The sequence below is a fragment of the Lytechinus variegatus genome, chromosome 2 (genome assembly GCF_018143015.1).
Source record: "Lytechinus variegatus isolate NC3 chromosome 2, Lvar_3.0, whole genome shotgun sequence".
Taxonomy (NCBI): domain Eukaryota; kingdom Metazoa; phylum Echinodermata; class Echinoidea; order Temnopleuroida; family Toxopneustidae; genus Lytechinus; species Lytechinus variegatus.
The window spans coordinates 5,616,141-5,632,070 of NC_054741.1; the positions used below are offsets into that span (position 1 = coordinate 5,616,141).

At 34.3% G+C, this 15,930-nt stretch overlaps 1 protein-coding gene across 1 annotated transcript in view; it reads left to right on the top strand.

Annotated features, from left to right (window-relative positions):
• The first annotated feature begins 1,250 nt into the window (after positions 1–1,250).
• LOC121409351 (deleted in malignant brain tumors 1 protein-like) overlaps positions 1,251–15,930 on the top strand; it is a 28,593-nt gene continuing 13,913 nt past the window's right edge. Inside the window, exons 1-12 of the mRNA XM_041601287.1 lie at positions 1,251–1,331; positions 1,857–2,020; positions 2,835–2,988; positions 3,457–3,626; positions 4,380–4,524; positions 5,424–5,581; positions 6,751–6,910; positions 7,819–7,988; positions 9,035–9,197; positions 10,566–10,732; positions 11,135–11,303; positions 12,514–12,680. Coding sequence (XP_041457221.1) covers positions 2,018–2,020; positions 2,835–2,988; positions 3,457–3,626; positions 4,380–4,524; positions 5,424–5,581; positions 6,751–6,910; positions 7,819–7,988; positions 9,035–9,197; positions 10,566–10,732; positions 11,135–11,303; positions 12,514–12,680 — 1,626 coding nt within the window. The 5' untranslated portion in view covers positions 1,251–1,331; positions 1,857–2,017. The remainder of the gene's footprint in view (positions 1,332–1,856; positions 2,021–2,834; positions 2,989–3,456; positions 3,627–4,379; positions 4,525–5,423; positions 5,582–6,750; positions 6,911–7,818; positions 7,989–9,034; positions 9,198–10,565; positions 10,733–11,134; positions 11,304–12,513; positions 12,681–15,930) is intronic.

The window sequence follows — 15,930 nt, forward strand, 5'->3', positions numbered from 1 at the left end:
TTTGCCCATCACCAATGGTTACATTCTCAATTCATAACATTTAGATGGAGATATAAAAGTGGTAAATGGGACCTCGAGAGAGGGTGAACTACAAATCTATCTTGATGGAGTATGGATGTCTATATGTGCCACTGATTGGTCATCTGAGGATGCGACCGTTGCGTGTAGGCAACTAGGTTTCACTCATTCTGTGGGATTTGGTGCAGTAAGTATCACTCTCATACAGGGTATTTGAGACTGAGGGGTCCTCCAGCCAACTTCACTTTTAAAATCAACTCTCCCTGATTCATGGGACACTGAATTTTTTATAGTTTTGAGGAAGAGGGGAAGATTAGTTTACCTCATGACCTGAATAAAAGATTAATTTGTTTCAAATCATTATCTGAACACAACTACTTAACCGTCATAAAGACTCAGAAAAAGTTGTGGCTTTCTCAACGAAGAAGTGTATTCCACCAAATGATTTTCTGTACATGACTATTAGAACCCAAATAATAGTATTATGTTTGGGGTCATATTCTGATAATTTTATATTTATTGGAATTCATTTCTAAAAACCAATGGATTTTATATCATTCACAAGGCAATAGTGATTGTATCTATCAATAGTTCACATGAAATGTTTGGTTTCTCAGTATCATTACAGTATTTTTTTTATCATAGCAATATACATGAGGTGGAATAAAGTTGTACAGCTTTGTTAATCTGTTTGAGCAATGATTACAGAATATGATGTAACTAGAATACTAGTAGTGAAACGTGAAATGTGCATCAATACATGATTTATTAGAGTATACCGGTAGTTAAGGAAAAGCCTCACACTGAATAGTTATGTAGTACAAAATTATTTTTGAAGAGCCCAAAACTGTAACTTTTGTCAAGCCACGCAAGCAAGACTAATGCTGTCTGTATTCTCCCCTGGAAATGATTTGATAATATATGGTAGAACAAATCTTAAATGTTAATAATGTGCATCAGATAGACACAATTTTCTACAGTATTGTTCATCTTTTTTATGGCAAAGGTTACAAATTTTGACAATAAAGTTTGACATTGATAGCATATAAGTACTCTGGCTCTTTAGAATTATACTATACATTTGATTAAAAAAAAAGGTCTTTGAAAAATGCATTTTATATTCCTACAACTGCACGTCTTTGTTTTTCTCTGTTTCAATATATTTCAGAGTGATTATAGAAGTGATGGAGATAACTATGCCAGCTTTCGCTTCTTCTGTGAAGGTGATGAGACCTCATTGACTCATTGTGACACACATGAATACTACACATGTCATAGTACGCAGGCAACGGTTTCATGCCACGTACCAGATGGTAAGCAAAGAGGACTTTCAAGTGTTGGGTGCTGGTGTTGGTGTTGAAAGCATGAAACAAGCTAAGTGAAATGGGATCCAAACCTTTGGGTGTGGAAAGTGATTCTCACTGTGAAAAGCTTAGTACCAACTGTTGCTACAATGCCAGCCCTGCCTAAAGTGTTTTGTTGAACGATTATATAAGATTTAAGAGGAAATATCAGGCTGCTGAACTGAGCTGCAAACAGTTTTGAGGTATTAAGTTATGATTATAAATCCAATAATAATAATAATAGCAGGTGATGGTATTTTATATCATTACAATGACAGCTTCTCAACACCAACAGCATATATCTTCAACAATCGCCCGATGTAAAAGGCCTGCGTGCACCAACTTCAACATTTTGGCTTCTAATTTATTGGCCATGTAAACGAAACAGTGCTTGTATTTTTGTTCAATATTTTTTTAATCATTATTTGCTACAGAAACTTGTATTTTCAAAGTAGCAATGAATTCAACATTGCTATTGCTCTATTTTGATTTAAGATGGTGACTTAAGACTACAGGGTGGAGACATTCATGAAGGGCGAGTTGAAGTCTATTATCAAGGTCAATGGGGAACAGTATGTGATGATAGCTGGGATCAACAAGATGCTCAAGTAGTTTGCACACAACTAGGATTCCCTGGTGCAGTAGAAGCACTAAGCATGGTGAGGGCGATAGACCGAAAGCTCAATCTCTGTTCCGTTGTTTGTTGATGCCTTGCTTCATTACAGCTCCTCTACATACTGAAGTCATTCTCCCACTGAATTAACTTATAACTTGAAATGTGACCTTGATTTTTACTGTTATTACATTTTTCATCAAAATATAGATCAGCATCATCTCTGCAATTTTACAGTGAAATAATCACAACCCAACTTTTTAAGGGGAATAATACATTGAGCCATTGGAAATAAGTCCCTTGCAGTGTGCGAGATGACTAGCCATATGTGTAGGAGGGAAAACTAAAGAAGTTTTTAAAAATGTGTGAAAACTCCTCCAAAGAGATTTCAGCTGTCCAAGTGAGGATGTTCTCTTTTTTTGTTCCATTTTGATTTAAAAAATGTAAGCTCTTAGCTGTACAATTACAAATAGAATTCAATCCTGGCCGGTAATTATCTTGAGCTTGTAAACTGCTAAATGTTTGCTTTCACAAAGAATAAAATGCATATTTTTTTTATTCAAGTTTGCATTTGCAATCCTTTGAATGAGTGATGTATTTACCAGACCTGCTAGCCATCATAAATTTAGAGAAAAGAATCTTATTCTGCCCTTTCCAAGCTCTACTTTCAATATGAATTTCTTTTTTAAAATAAAAGGTTCATCATGTGGAACTTTATGTAAAAGTGCAGCGAGGATGTTTTTCCTCCTAAAGAAACTATTTTTCATTTTGAGAAAAAAAATTGAATGGTCATCTATATTTCCCATATCTGAATTTCTCTGTTTTCTCAAACAATGTGTGATTTTGATTGAATACATTAGGCTTACTTTGGCCAGGGAGGAGGCCCTATTCATTTAGATGAGATGGACTGCACTGGATCAGAGACTCGATTAGCTGATTGTCTACATCAACCATGGACTCGGCATGATTGCTCACACTATGAAGATGCCAGTGTCATCTGTCAGTATAATGAAGGTAGCTTTCATTCATTTAATTTTATCATGTAGTGTTGTACAATCACAGTATCAACTGTCTACAGATCAATTTCAATCCTCATTCTTTAATATAATGATAAAATTCACAAACATTTGCAAGGGGTCGTTTAAAGGCACTTAATAACATTGTTTAGAATTTTAAATCAATTTCATGAAGGATTTCAGTCAAACGGTACAGTCAGCCAATTACATGTACTTCTCTCTTTTGTCTTGAAATAGACCTCTAACTTCAAGGCCTCTTTTGTGCAAGACCTTGGTCCTGTTGCATAAACTATACCTGTTGTAATATGGTACCTAAAACCATTATATCCTGATGATGCCATATAAAGGCATGTTGCAACAAGAATCATAAATTGGATTGGTAGTAGATCCCTTACCATAAGAATTACTTTTTATGCAATTGGGCAATGGGTTAATAAGTTTGAGGTACTTTCTTAATATGACACAGATGGAGACATACGATTGGTAGATGGAAGCACTGCTAATGAAGGACGTGTTGAGATATGGATGGACGATAGAGGGTGGATGACAATCTGTGACTCCGGATGGGACGAGGATGATGGTGAAGTGGTATGCAGACAGATGGGATATGAAGGAATCGTCGAAGTTACACAGGATGTATGTTTATTTCCATGGCTTATCAGGGCAGGGAGTGGACACACCATTTTAACTGATGCAAACAAGAAGAAGTTCAAACAAAACAAAGAAATTATTTCCTTGCTAACTATTTGATATCATAGTGCCCTCTATTTTCTTGTATGTCAACCTTGGGTACATGAATACACTGTGGCAATTTGCAATGTTTATTAATTGGAGTTGTTGAGATTGGTCTAGACATAAAAATAATTTGTCTATTTAGATCATTGAATACGGTTATGCTATATTCAAGTATTATTGGTATTCTTGTAAATATGTTCTCATTACTTTTTAACGGATATGTATATACTTGCTTGATCTGATTTGGTTAAACTAGGAAATGTCAGGATGACTGAATTGATCATTAGATCAAGAAGTTATAAAATTGGTATTACTTTCAATAGTCTAAGTGAAATCTTGCCTAAGTGAGAGTTACACCAAAGACCAAATAACAGGGGTGTGAGAGATCAGATTTTTATCTGATTTCAGATTTTTGAAATTTTGATTTTCAGCATAATTTCAGCTCATTTTATGCTTTCCTCTGTACAACTAGTATCAGAGCTCTTTCTATTTCACGCTTTTTGAACACTTCAGCTTTTTTCAGATCTTTTTATTTCTGAGCTTTCACACCCCTGAAGTGGCTAGACTCAACTCATTTGAGGTCCAAGGCCTATGCATGTCATATGAATAGAGTTATAGCCTGACATTCAATACTTTTCTCATTTCCCATAACAGAGCTCTTTTGGTGGAGGTACAGGGGATGTGTTTGCAACTATGGTGGAGTGTACAGGCAACGAGGATTCATTTCTTAGCTGTGCTTATGATGACCATACATACTGCACACATTCCAATGATGCAGGGGTTGTATGTGCTCTCCCAGGTTAGTATAGGGGGATGATGCAACATAAAGACACACTTGATATTAAAAATTGATTTAACTTTTTGCACATGGTTTGCCAGACTTAAAGTTATGTTTGATTGAACTAGCAATTTTATGTAACAATGTAAAAACTATGTTGTATTTTATCTAACAGGGACCTAATATTATTTCAAGAAATGTATACAATGTAAAAAGAAATTGAATGAATGCATAGTTATAGAGAAAGGGTAAAAGAAAGCAAAAGATAAAGTTGAAGCTGAATAATTAAATTCCCCATTAGGGTAAGTATTAATTCAAGCTACAATGTATACCTCTGACAGTCCATTCTATTTGTTCATGTCTATGTCATGTCATTCTATTTTTTCACAAAACTATTTTTCTTTGTATGTGGAAATGAATGTATTTAAGGAATAATATTATTACTTATAATGGAATAATATGATGGAAAAGGACTTTTAGCAATTGAATGTATATGTTTTACTTACATGGGCCATAAAGCAACTGTTAATACATGAATTTCTTCTAACTATTTTGAGAAAAAAATACTCCTAGATGTGTTGAAGTAGTTAAGAGTTAAAGAAAGTAAGAGATAAATATGAAGAAAGAAAGGATAAAGTATATGAATAGAAAAACAAGGAGCCTCTGGAGGAAAAGAAGGAGAAGAATAATGAAAAGAAACGAACAAAGAGCACAAAATTCCACCTGATCATTGATATCTGTAAGGTGTTTATCCCTTGTGAAAGCATGATATTGACAATAACATCCATTTATATGTTAATAGTTGGGTTTCATTTACTTCCAAATCATGCCATTATTTTTCTTCTTATTCACCTTTTACTATTTTTCCCACTCATTTTGATAACATTTTGACCTTTGGCATTTGTTGCATAACTTTTCAGACGGGGAATCAAGATTAGTAGATGGTGATGATGAGTACAGTGGCCGTGTGGAGATATTCCATGATAACAGATGGTGGACTGTATGTGGATACTGGGGTGATTATGAAGCCAAGGTCTTGTGTAATGAGCTGGGATATAAGAACGTGGCATTATCCAGGGTAAATATACAGTCTAACTTTGCTTATTCAAACTATAATTACTTGGCCTTAATTTAAAAAATTGTGTTGCCTTGGCATCAAAGTATTGTGTGGCTAAAATTGGGTAAAAATCCCGTGGTTCAAACTGCTTCATCAGTTTTCAACCCATTCTTACAAAATTTTGCTTACACATTGGTCTTGAGGTAAAGATGTACGAGCCTTTTTTTCTTTGCAAGTGTAGGAAATTATGTTGCCATGGTAACTGCATATTATGGCCAAAAACCTAGGAAAACCAATTGCAGATCAAAATACTTCCTTGGTTTATGACTAGTGCTCATGAAAGTTTGCACCAACAGACTGCACATAAATGTTTAATAACTAACTCATTTGCCATCCCACATTCCAGTTATCAAATTATTTCATTTACTTTTGAATCACCTCTGGCCCCTTAAAATTTACAGTAATTTGTCCTCTAGTTCATAACTGTCATTTATGCTTGGTACTTTCATTTAAATTCAGTAATGTGGAAGAGCCATGGTGTTGTGGTTCTGACTCTAGCCTTGTAATCAGAGAGTCCTGTGTTCAAATCCCACTACCATGGCTTAGCGTCTTCAACAAGGCGTTGAGGTGTTGTGGCTCAGTGGATAAGTCTTCGGACTTTGAACCACAAGGTCCGGGGTTCAAATCCCACCGCAGCACTAGTGTCCTTTGGCAAGACGTTTATCTACATTTGCCACTCTCGACCCAGGTATAGTAAATGGGTACCCGGTAGGAAGGAATTCCTTGAATGCTCGTTGCGCCCGATCAAGGTAGCCGTGCTTAAGCCAAGGTAATAGTATGCAGCGCTTAGAAACATTTGTATTAAGCGCTATATAAATGTTGCATATTATTATTATTAAGCCACTCTCCACCCAGGTGCTAAATGGGAAGCCAGTTGGATTTGAAAGTCATTGTAGCTTGTCAGTATTTTGTTTGCCTCAATTGGGACTGGCTGGAATGCTTCCCAGGGAGTGGAGGATACGCATACATTGTGTGTGAGAATGGCTGATTGAATCTGATTACCGGGGTAAAAATAAAATCTGTAAGCGCTTTATAGATACATACAATGCATACCTTGACTGCAATATATCAACTGATTATCATGTCATTTCTATAGTGATTTCATGAGACCATATATTTTGATTTTTCAGCATTCATTTGGTCCTGGTTCAGGTGATCTAGCAGGGGACTTATATTGTTATCAACACTCAGCAACTTTGAGAGATTGCACATACAGTTCAACCTTTGATAACACTGGTGGCTGCACACACGATGATGATGTGGGTGTCGTATGTGATGAAACTAAATTTGGTATGCTCTCTTGTACTTTTTCAATCTTCTGATCTTTTTACTGTTTATAATGTTTGTCTTGCCTAATTTTCAATTTTATATAAAATTTTGTTTCTCGACTGAGCTATTTTGCAGCCTTATTTAGATCTCAACCACTTTTACATGAATTCAAAGAGTCTTTGTGAACTTTATACATAAAAGTCCAAGATTGAATTTTGAAATTAATGATATCTTGTTTAATTTTCAATGTATGCAGATTTGATTATTTAAATATGCATATTCTTCACGAATGTCTTAGCAAATTTTGTGAATATCAATCAAATTTGTTATATCTCTTAATACAATATTCAAATATTAAAACAAACGGTGAATATCTTAGTCTTAGTCGTTTCAATGTTTATATTTTTATGTGCATTTCTCTAAGTAGTTATGATTAGTATGTAAGATTTTGAAAGTAAACCCACTCTACAATCTCCCCATTTCTTTATCATATCTATTCAGAACAGTGTTATCAGTGCTTAATCTTGTCTCTCCCAACCTGGTTGTTATGCAGTCTCCCAAAGGCTGGGAGAAGCATAAATTTTGTAGCTGCTTGTCTATCCATCCATACCAGTGCTCCGTCTTAACTCATGAACACGATTTCTTCAGCACCAAATGACTGATTTCTGGTGTCTCAATTGTTAATGCGTTTTATGCGACTTTGTTTTTGGTAGAAATCAGCTTAAGTACTTGCCTTTTTTTACAACATTTTAAACAAGTTAGGGGAGCACTTGATCAAACCTTTGTCCGTGATATGATTTTCACTGACATGTAAGCTACTGTAGATCCTTCCAAATGATAGGCTTAGAGCAAATTAGTCGTTGAAAATCATTGACAAAACTTCTCATGAAACACTTCCCTAATCTCCATTTTTCTTTGTGTATGATCAGTTAGTGGTGCTGTACGCCTTGTCAGTGGAAACGTACCCTATGCAGGTAGAGTAGAGATGTTTACAGGAGAACGCTGGGGGTCTATATGCGATGTATCCTGGGACATTGAAGATGCACATGTAGTTTGCAGACAAGTAGGATACAAACGAGCCACCTTTGCAAAGAAAGGGGTAAGTTAGTGGCTGACCATCTATATATATTTAACAATCTTTTTCATAAAAAATTAATATTTGATAACATGTTTATATATTTATTTGTTTTTTTTATTTATAATTGTTTGTTTATTTACATCTTTTATCAGGTTATAGCCCATTCAAAATATATTAGTAGTCTTCCATTAGGCCCTGATACTCCCATAGGCATTTCATTTATTATGAATATAAACCACAGTTAAAAATAAAGATTCAATGTGATTGATATTAATATCATGTTGGTTTATTTTCTCAGGGAATAGGATAATAATCAAAATTTCCAATCAGTACTTTCATGTCACAGTGACTACTTACTCCTGGGGCCTGTTTCATAAAACTTGTTATAATAATAAATCTGCAATAACAGTTAAAAACTTCCAAAATCCTTCAATCTGATTGGCTGTTGGTAGATTTGTTACAGACATTGAGGTTTGTTACTAGAAAAAGTTTTTATGAAACTGGACCCTGGTGGGTGTTTCATAAAACTGTTTTTAAGTCATGAACAACTGGTGACCCTTTAGTAGGAACTATATCACATGAAAATATATCTATAAAAATCTAGTGTGTGTCATTAACCGCAAGAAAGAGTCACCAATGGGCCTGGGACGAATACCTTTTTGCCATTCCATATTATTGGATTAGCAGAAATCACAAAAAGATAGACCTAATTTCATGACCTTTCAGTCATCATGTGCTTATTGACATGCAGTCAACACCGCTGAATGATGCTCTGTCACCAATGCGGCTGTCATTGTCATGACTAGAAATGGTTACAATTTTTGGAATTCATTAAATTTTACCTCAAATTTCATTTGTTATCTTGCATTTTACTTTAAATAGTCATGTGTCTCAAATCAGTAATCAAGATCTGGCGAATGTTGAGTTAGGGTAAAAAGTAGTATTTGGTTGCTGAATGTTGGTAAACTGATCAAATGCATTGATTGTCCAAGATTTACTCCCAGGCCTAACCACAAGTCGTTTGTTAAGTCATTCATAACTTAACTAACCAGCTATGATCTCCACAGGCTTTCTTTGGCATGAATACATACCGTGTGGTGGCTGTTGGCTACAACTGCCTCGGTACAGAACTAACGCTTGATGAGTGCCCTATAGCCCATGGAACCATCTTATCTGACTGCACTCATCAAAATGACAGTGGTGTCATCTGTGAACAGGATTATTACGATGGTGAGTGGTTTCTTGTAAAGTGGATCAACATCTAACCCTGATAGCAAAGAACTAGTACTAGGTCAACATCTAACCTGATAGCAAAGAACTATTACTAATACTAGTTTAACATCTTACCCCGATAGCAATGTACTAATACTAGTTTAAAAAACTTACCCTGATAGCAATGTGCTTATACTAGTTTAACATCTAACTCTGATAGCAATGTACTATGACTGGGTCAACATCTTACCCTGATAGCAATATACCAGTACATAGCAATGAACTAATACTAGTTTAACATCTAACCTTGATAGCAATGTACTAGTACTAGGTACTAAGTTATCGTCTAATTCGGATAGCAATATACCACTACTATGTTAACATCTCAGTCTGATAGCAATGTACTATTACTTGGTTAACATCTAACTCTGATAGCAATGTGTTAGTACTAAGTTATTATCTAACTCTGATAGCTATGTACTAGTACTAGGTTATCATCTAACTTTGTTAGTAATATACCAGTACTAGGTTAACATCTAACCCGGATAGTAATATACTAGTAATAGGTTATCATGTAACTCTGATAGCAATATACCAATACTAGGTCAATATCTAACTCTGATTGCAATGTACTAGTACTAAGTTATCATCTAACTCTAATGGCAACATACCAGTACTAGGTTAACATATAACCCTGATAGCAATATACCAGTACATCTAACCTTGATAGCAAAGAACAATTACTATGTTAACATCTTACTCTGATAACAATATACTAGTACTAGGTTAACATCTAAGTTTGAACACCATGAACTTGTATTATGTACTAAGTTAACATCTCACTCTGATGTCAATGCAGTCATCATTTGAATTTGTTAGCAGCAAACTACCAAATTAATAACTAACTCTAATAATGATAAACGATTACACGGTCAGCATCAGATTTTTAATTTGTAAATAGTTATAAAGCAACTAATAAATGCGTTCCTTCGCCATATATTTGTTATACTTTTCTTTCCCTTGCTCTCTCTTTCTCTGTTTTTCCTCTATTCATTTTCAATCTTCCACTTCAATTGACTTACCGGTACCTAATTTACTTGTTAAAAGTTCTCATCACATTTTCATTGTAAGTAATTCTTGAATGTAAATTACTGCTCACACATTTTATTATAGCTTTTGACTTCAGTCCAACTTGTTTTTTTTTTCTTTAAGGTATATTTCTTTGTTTATTTTATGATGTATTTTGTTTCCTTTATTGTAAAGTGCATAGAGATACTTTCTGTTTATTATAAGTGATATATTATTATTATCATTTTTATATGCAAATTCATTGTGGTATTCAATCCTATTAGATCAAATAAATGATAATGATGATTTTCCTTTCAGAATTCAGTGTGGAGTTGATTGGCAATGCCACCTATCAAAGCAGTCGAGTGTCTGTATTCCATGACGGCCAATGGAAATCAGTATGCAGCGATAACTGGGATTGGAGAAGTGCACAGGTGGCGTGCAGGCAAGCAGGCTACTTTGGAACATCTTATCACCTAGATCAAGTAAGTTGGAATTCCCAAGCATCCGGGATGCCCCTTTTACACAGAGGTAGAAATTTTCTACTTTTGCTACATGTTTACATTCATGAAAAATAAAACACCTGCTTAAATACATGCTTCTCAGATGGGATAGAATCCATGAAACGGAAAGTGTTTTGGCACCTTACTGATTCATTAAATAGAAAATTTTATAAAACACATTCATAGATCCTTGACAGCTGATTGTCACATGACATTCAGAGAAATCACATGACAGCCCTGCAATCAGACAGTGACATGACATTTGAAGTGCGACAGTTACTCCAGGCTTAATTTCGTCTAAGATGTACGGTTAGGTTTAGGGTTTCAACAGGGTTTTCTGTTAGGTTTGGGTTATCATTCATTGCTTCCATGTTTGATCCACAGGATGCATTCAGTGACTTTCATCCAATGGTTTTCACTGGGAATGACATTGCATGTGATGGGTCAGAATATCACTTGTATTACTGTTCAGCTGACTGGGATAGTCCTACATGCACATCAAACAAGGTAGCATCTGTTACATGTGCAGACTCCTATGAAGACCTCTTACAAGGTTTGATATGCATTTAATTCATCTTCTATTGATTGAATCTTCCATTAGACATGGTGTATAATGACCTATTATGAAGTTTGAATTGTGCTGTAAAAAATTATATACCAAAAAAAGAGTTATGTCATTGTGAACTCTTTTGGCTTAAAGTCATTTTGTTTAAAGTTCATAGCTCTATTTTTATCCATACATTTAAAAGAAACGAATCCAAATTAAATTTTCAAGGAAATACAGAAACTTGTGAGAATTTCTATATGAAGAAAAGAAGTTTGCAAAAATTTAGTTTTGTTGCATACATGCAATTTATTTTGAAATAAGACTGTGAGATTAACTTTGTAATGGGAAACCACTGCTATTTAAGTTTCACTTTAGATGCTATAAATGTTGTTGAGAAACTGAATAAGTGGCAATTTGAAAGAGGTTAATGGGAAGCTTAATGTCTCACAGAAAGTAAGAGTTATAAGTTTGAATTGCTAACAATAAAACACATTACTTTAGATTTAACCAGGAAAAGGTGGATGAGTTGCTATTTTAGGTAATGAAACAACAGTTAGCAAGACATTTACAACTTGAATTCAACGAGGAATAGGAGGACACACTTGAAGGGTTATAAAACATCATCATAAGAGCGTAATCATTGAGCAAAATTGTTTTAACAGTGCATTTATCACAATTGAGACAACATTGAGATGACAATAAAGGACAATTGTAAACTGATTAATTGATTAAGTGTAACAGAGTATTGTTGAAAATGATGATAGATGCTAGCTATTAATCCTTGACCAAAAAAGGTTTAACAACACTTCTAGTTTACAAAATGTTTATTTGCAATACGCAATGATATTTGGTGAATGCCATTTGATTTATTACATTTGTATTGGGTCCATTCTCTTTATATTGGTTTAATTGCTTGTTGGTTTAGTTAGCCCCAGGTTGATGATTTCATTGAAAGCATGTTGTTAATTGAGTGCAAAAAAAAATACTTTGAATACGCTGTGAAAAGAAAAAGAAACGGATGTGTGTAAAATATTTTTATGTTTTGATGAATTCATTATGTCTCATTTTTTTTGTTTTGTATACATCAAGTGGACAAAGTTATTGAATCATGAATAAATTCAAATTGTTTATTTATTTCAGTATTTTTTTATAGTAACACATTTAGATTATAAGCTTCAATCCATATTTGTTTTGCATACTTATAATTCTCTTTTAGATGGGGACTTAAGGATGACCAATGGTACCTCATCTAAAGACGGTCAAATTGAGATGTTTAATGAAGGTTTTTGGAGACCTGTTTGTGGGGATGAATGGGGCTGGGAAGAAGCTACAGTGGCCTGTCGTCAATTGGGGTATCTAGGAGCTATTTCTGCATATACAGCGGTGAGAATACTTCAGTTTTTCTATCATATACAGTCATATTAAGTTTCTTTGTGAGTTCAAACTTCAATACTAGTATTTTGCTACATTAATATCCTATTCAATTAAGAAATTAAGTAATAAAACCTCAAACTACTGTAAAATATATAGTAACTTATTGATCTTTTCATTTGTTCTACCTCTCTATGTGTCTGTATGCTTCTCTCTTTGTCTCTCTCTCTCTCTCCCTCTCTCCTTCTGCCACTATATTTAGCTTCCCTCCTACCTCCTTTCTCTCTCATTTTTATTTCTGGTTGATTCTGTCCTACAGTAACTTATTGATCTTTTCATCTGTTCTACCTCTCTATGTCTCTGTATGCATCTCTCTTTGTCTCTCTCTCTCTCTCTCTCCCTCTCTCCTTCTGCCACTCTATTTAGCTTCCCTCCCTCCTCCAAGCCTCTGAAAATTTTTCATGAAAGCACTGGCATGTAATTATCCACCAGTTACCAAGATAACAAACATGTTTGCTTCTCAGCCAATCAAATCATAGATACAATTACTTAAGAGATCTGACTATACTTGTCAAATACAAAATTTTGATGAAAGGACCAAGCAAAATTATCGATCTTATCTGATTTTGTATTTGCCTTAATTTCTCAAATATATAAAAAAAATTCACTGGACTTAAAGAATCTACAAGGGGTATAACCTCAGTTGTTCAAAATTTTTCTCTGAATTTTAACCCTAAAATTTCATATGCAACAGGTAGAGCATAGCAGATCAAGACATGTTTGCTACCTATATTAATTATTATAAAACACAGATTTCATTAAAAACCAAAGCGCCGTGGTGTAGTGGTTCTGACTCTTGCCTTGTAATCAGAGGGTCGTGTGTTCGAATCCCACCATGGCCTAGCGCCCTTTGGCAAGGCGTCAATCCACACTTTGCCACTCTCACCCAGGTGCTAATTGGGTACCAGTAGGAAAAAACCGTCATTGTGGTTGGTTTAGCAAGTTTGCGCCTAACAGGCTGCTTGGAATGCTATGAATCCAGTGACCAGGTAATAATAATTGTGAAGCGCTTTGAACAGTCGTAGATTGATAAAGCGCTATATAAATGCCAATTATTATTATTATTATTATTAAAGTATAAGCTTTAAAAAAACACACATGAATTTCCAGACTTCCATGCAGTGCCTAAGTTGAGCTTTATTGTCATAAGTGTTTATAAGTGCTATTTTGCCCTTCTACAGGTATCATTAAACCTTTTTTTTTTTTCAAAAAGCAATTGTATTAATATACATATACATACCTGAACAAGATACAATAATTTCCTTTGTACACCTCTTACGATATTTTGTTGTTTGTTGTTACATAGACAAGGGACTTAACCTTTCTAATAAAGTAATAAATGTTATGTACAACACAGTCCATGCTTTTAAAGAGGGTATTATTTTTTTTATACATATCCTGTTATACTCCATGTGGAATGATTGTTTTTTAATTCAATTCAAATTGAATTTATTCTAGATAATGATTAAAACATCATCAAATTGTACATTCATTTATAGAAATATCATTACAATAAAAGGAGGGCAAAAAAAAGATAACACATGAAAATAAGCCTGCTAAAAACACAGTAATTAATATTAATATACACCTCAGATGAAGAGGGGGAAAAGCAAAATATGCACATTTACACACAGATACATCCTCCCAGAAACATTGTCATCATCACACACAAAAGCACATCCAAATATCCGTTGTCATGGTTCACTCATTAACAAAAACAATACATATACATGAGGTGAGTTTGAGTTCAAATTAGGCATAGGTACTAATAATGATATTTTTTAGTTTGCATTTAAATGAAGAAACAGTTGAACATGAAAAAAGGCATACATTGAGATAATTCCAGATTCGTGGTCCAGTAAATTCAAAACAATTCAGAATTAGGGTTGAAGCTGCTTTGGGGTAACAAAAGTTATTAGCAGAGTGAGTATTGTATCGGTGTAAGTCATAGTTATATTGAAAAAAGATTGATAATATCAATAGGAGCATATCTATATTTAACTGCATGCATAAGTGTAGCCATCTTAAATTCATGAATATTGTAGACTGTCGTTGTTTTTATTCTAAAAAATAATGGACGTGATGGTGTCAGGTATAGATAATTGGTGAAATGCGGAGTGCTTTTTTTCTGGAGTTTATGGATAAAATCAAGTTTAGTTATTCCAACACTGATCCATGTTAGGTATCATTTTTATGCCTTTTCTTACTTTAACACTGTATTCTATGGAAAAGTTCTTCTTTATACATGATCCTGTGATTTAAGGTTTTAGCACAGAGATTGGAGATTTGTTTGGGATGTCACTAGATTAATATCTATTCAGAAAAACAACACATTTCAGATAAATGCATGGTCTTGTCAACCCATTAACATTTTTAAAGTCCACACAATGCCTTATATCGTTTACTACTCAGCATATCAATCAACTTAAAATGGCTTTTCTATATCACACAGCTTATGATTTAGTTAATAATTCTTAGTACAATAAACTTACATACTGTGTAATAATTTGACTTTCGATAATACATGTTTTTAGAAATGTGAGCAACTCAATATTTGCACATCATGCCATTGTTATCATTATTGTTTAATATTATCATTACTTCTTTTTCCTCCACCTCTTTCATTAATTCCTTGTTAGGTATCCTTTCTGATGCCTTGATAAGTTCCATATGCTATTATTACTGCATGTAGACTGAACAGTGAATGCAAAGGTTCTATTGATCCCCCAATTACTGTCCCTATCAAACCATAGTATGTTTTAAATTCAAACCATGAGCTTTCATGAAATAAATCTACTAGCCAGTTTGTGCCATTTATACTCATGGTAAACATGAGGCATATTGACACCCATTTCACTTGAACATCGCTTGTGAGACGTCTGCGTTGAACTGTTAGAAGGAAAGATGTCATTGTCCAAATGCAGTAAACTTGGTATGCAGAGTAGAGAATTGAGTATGATGCAAGTGCAGTCTCGTCAGGATATATGGTGAATGGGCGCATTAATATCCCTATAGCTGCCACCAAACGGAAAACATTGCGCATAAATATCCCTCCAGCACTTAACATCAAAACAATATCATGATTCTGTATGAGGTTACCTAAAATTTGATCTCGGAGAAGAATCGTTTTAGAATTGCCAGCAAGAAAAATCTGAAAGTGATAAAGACCTATGAATGGGAGGTAAAAAGACATCCTGAGTGC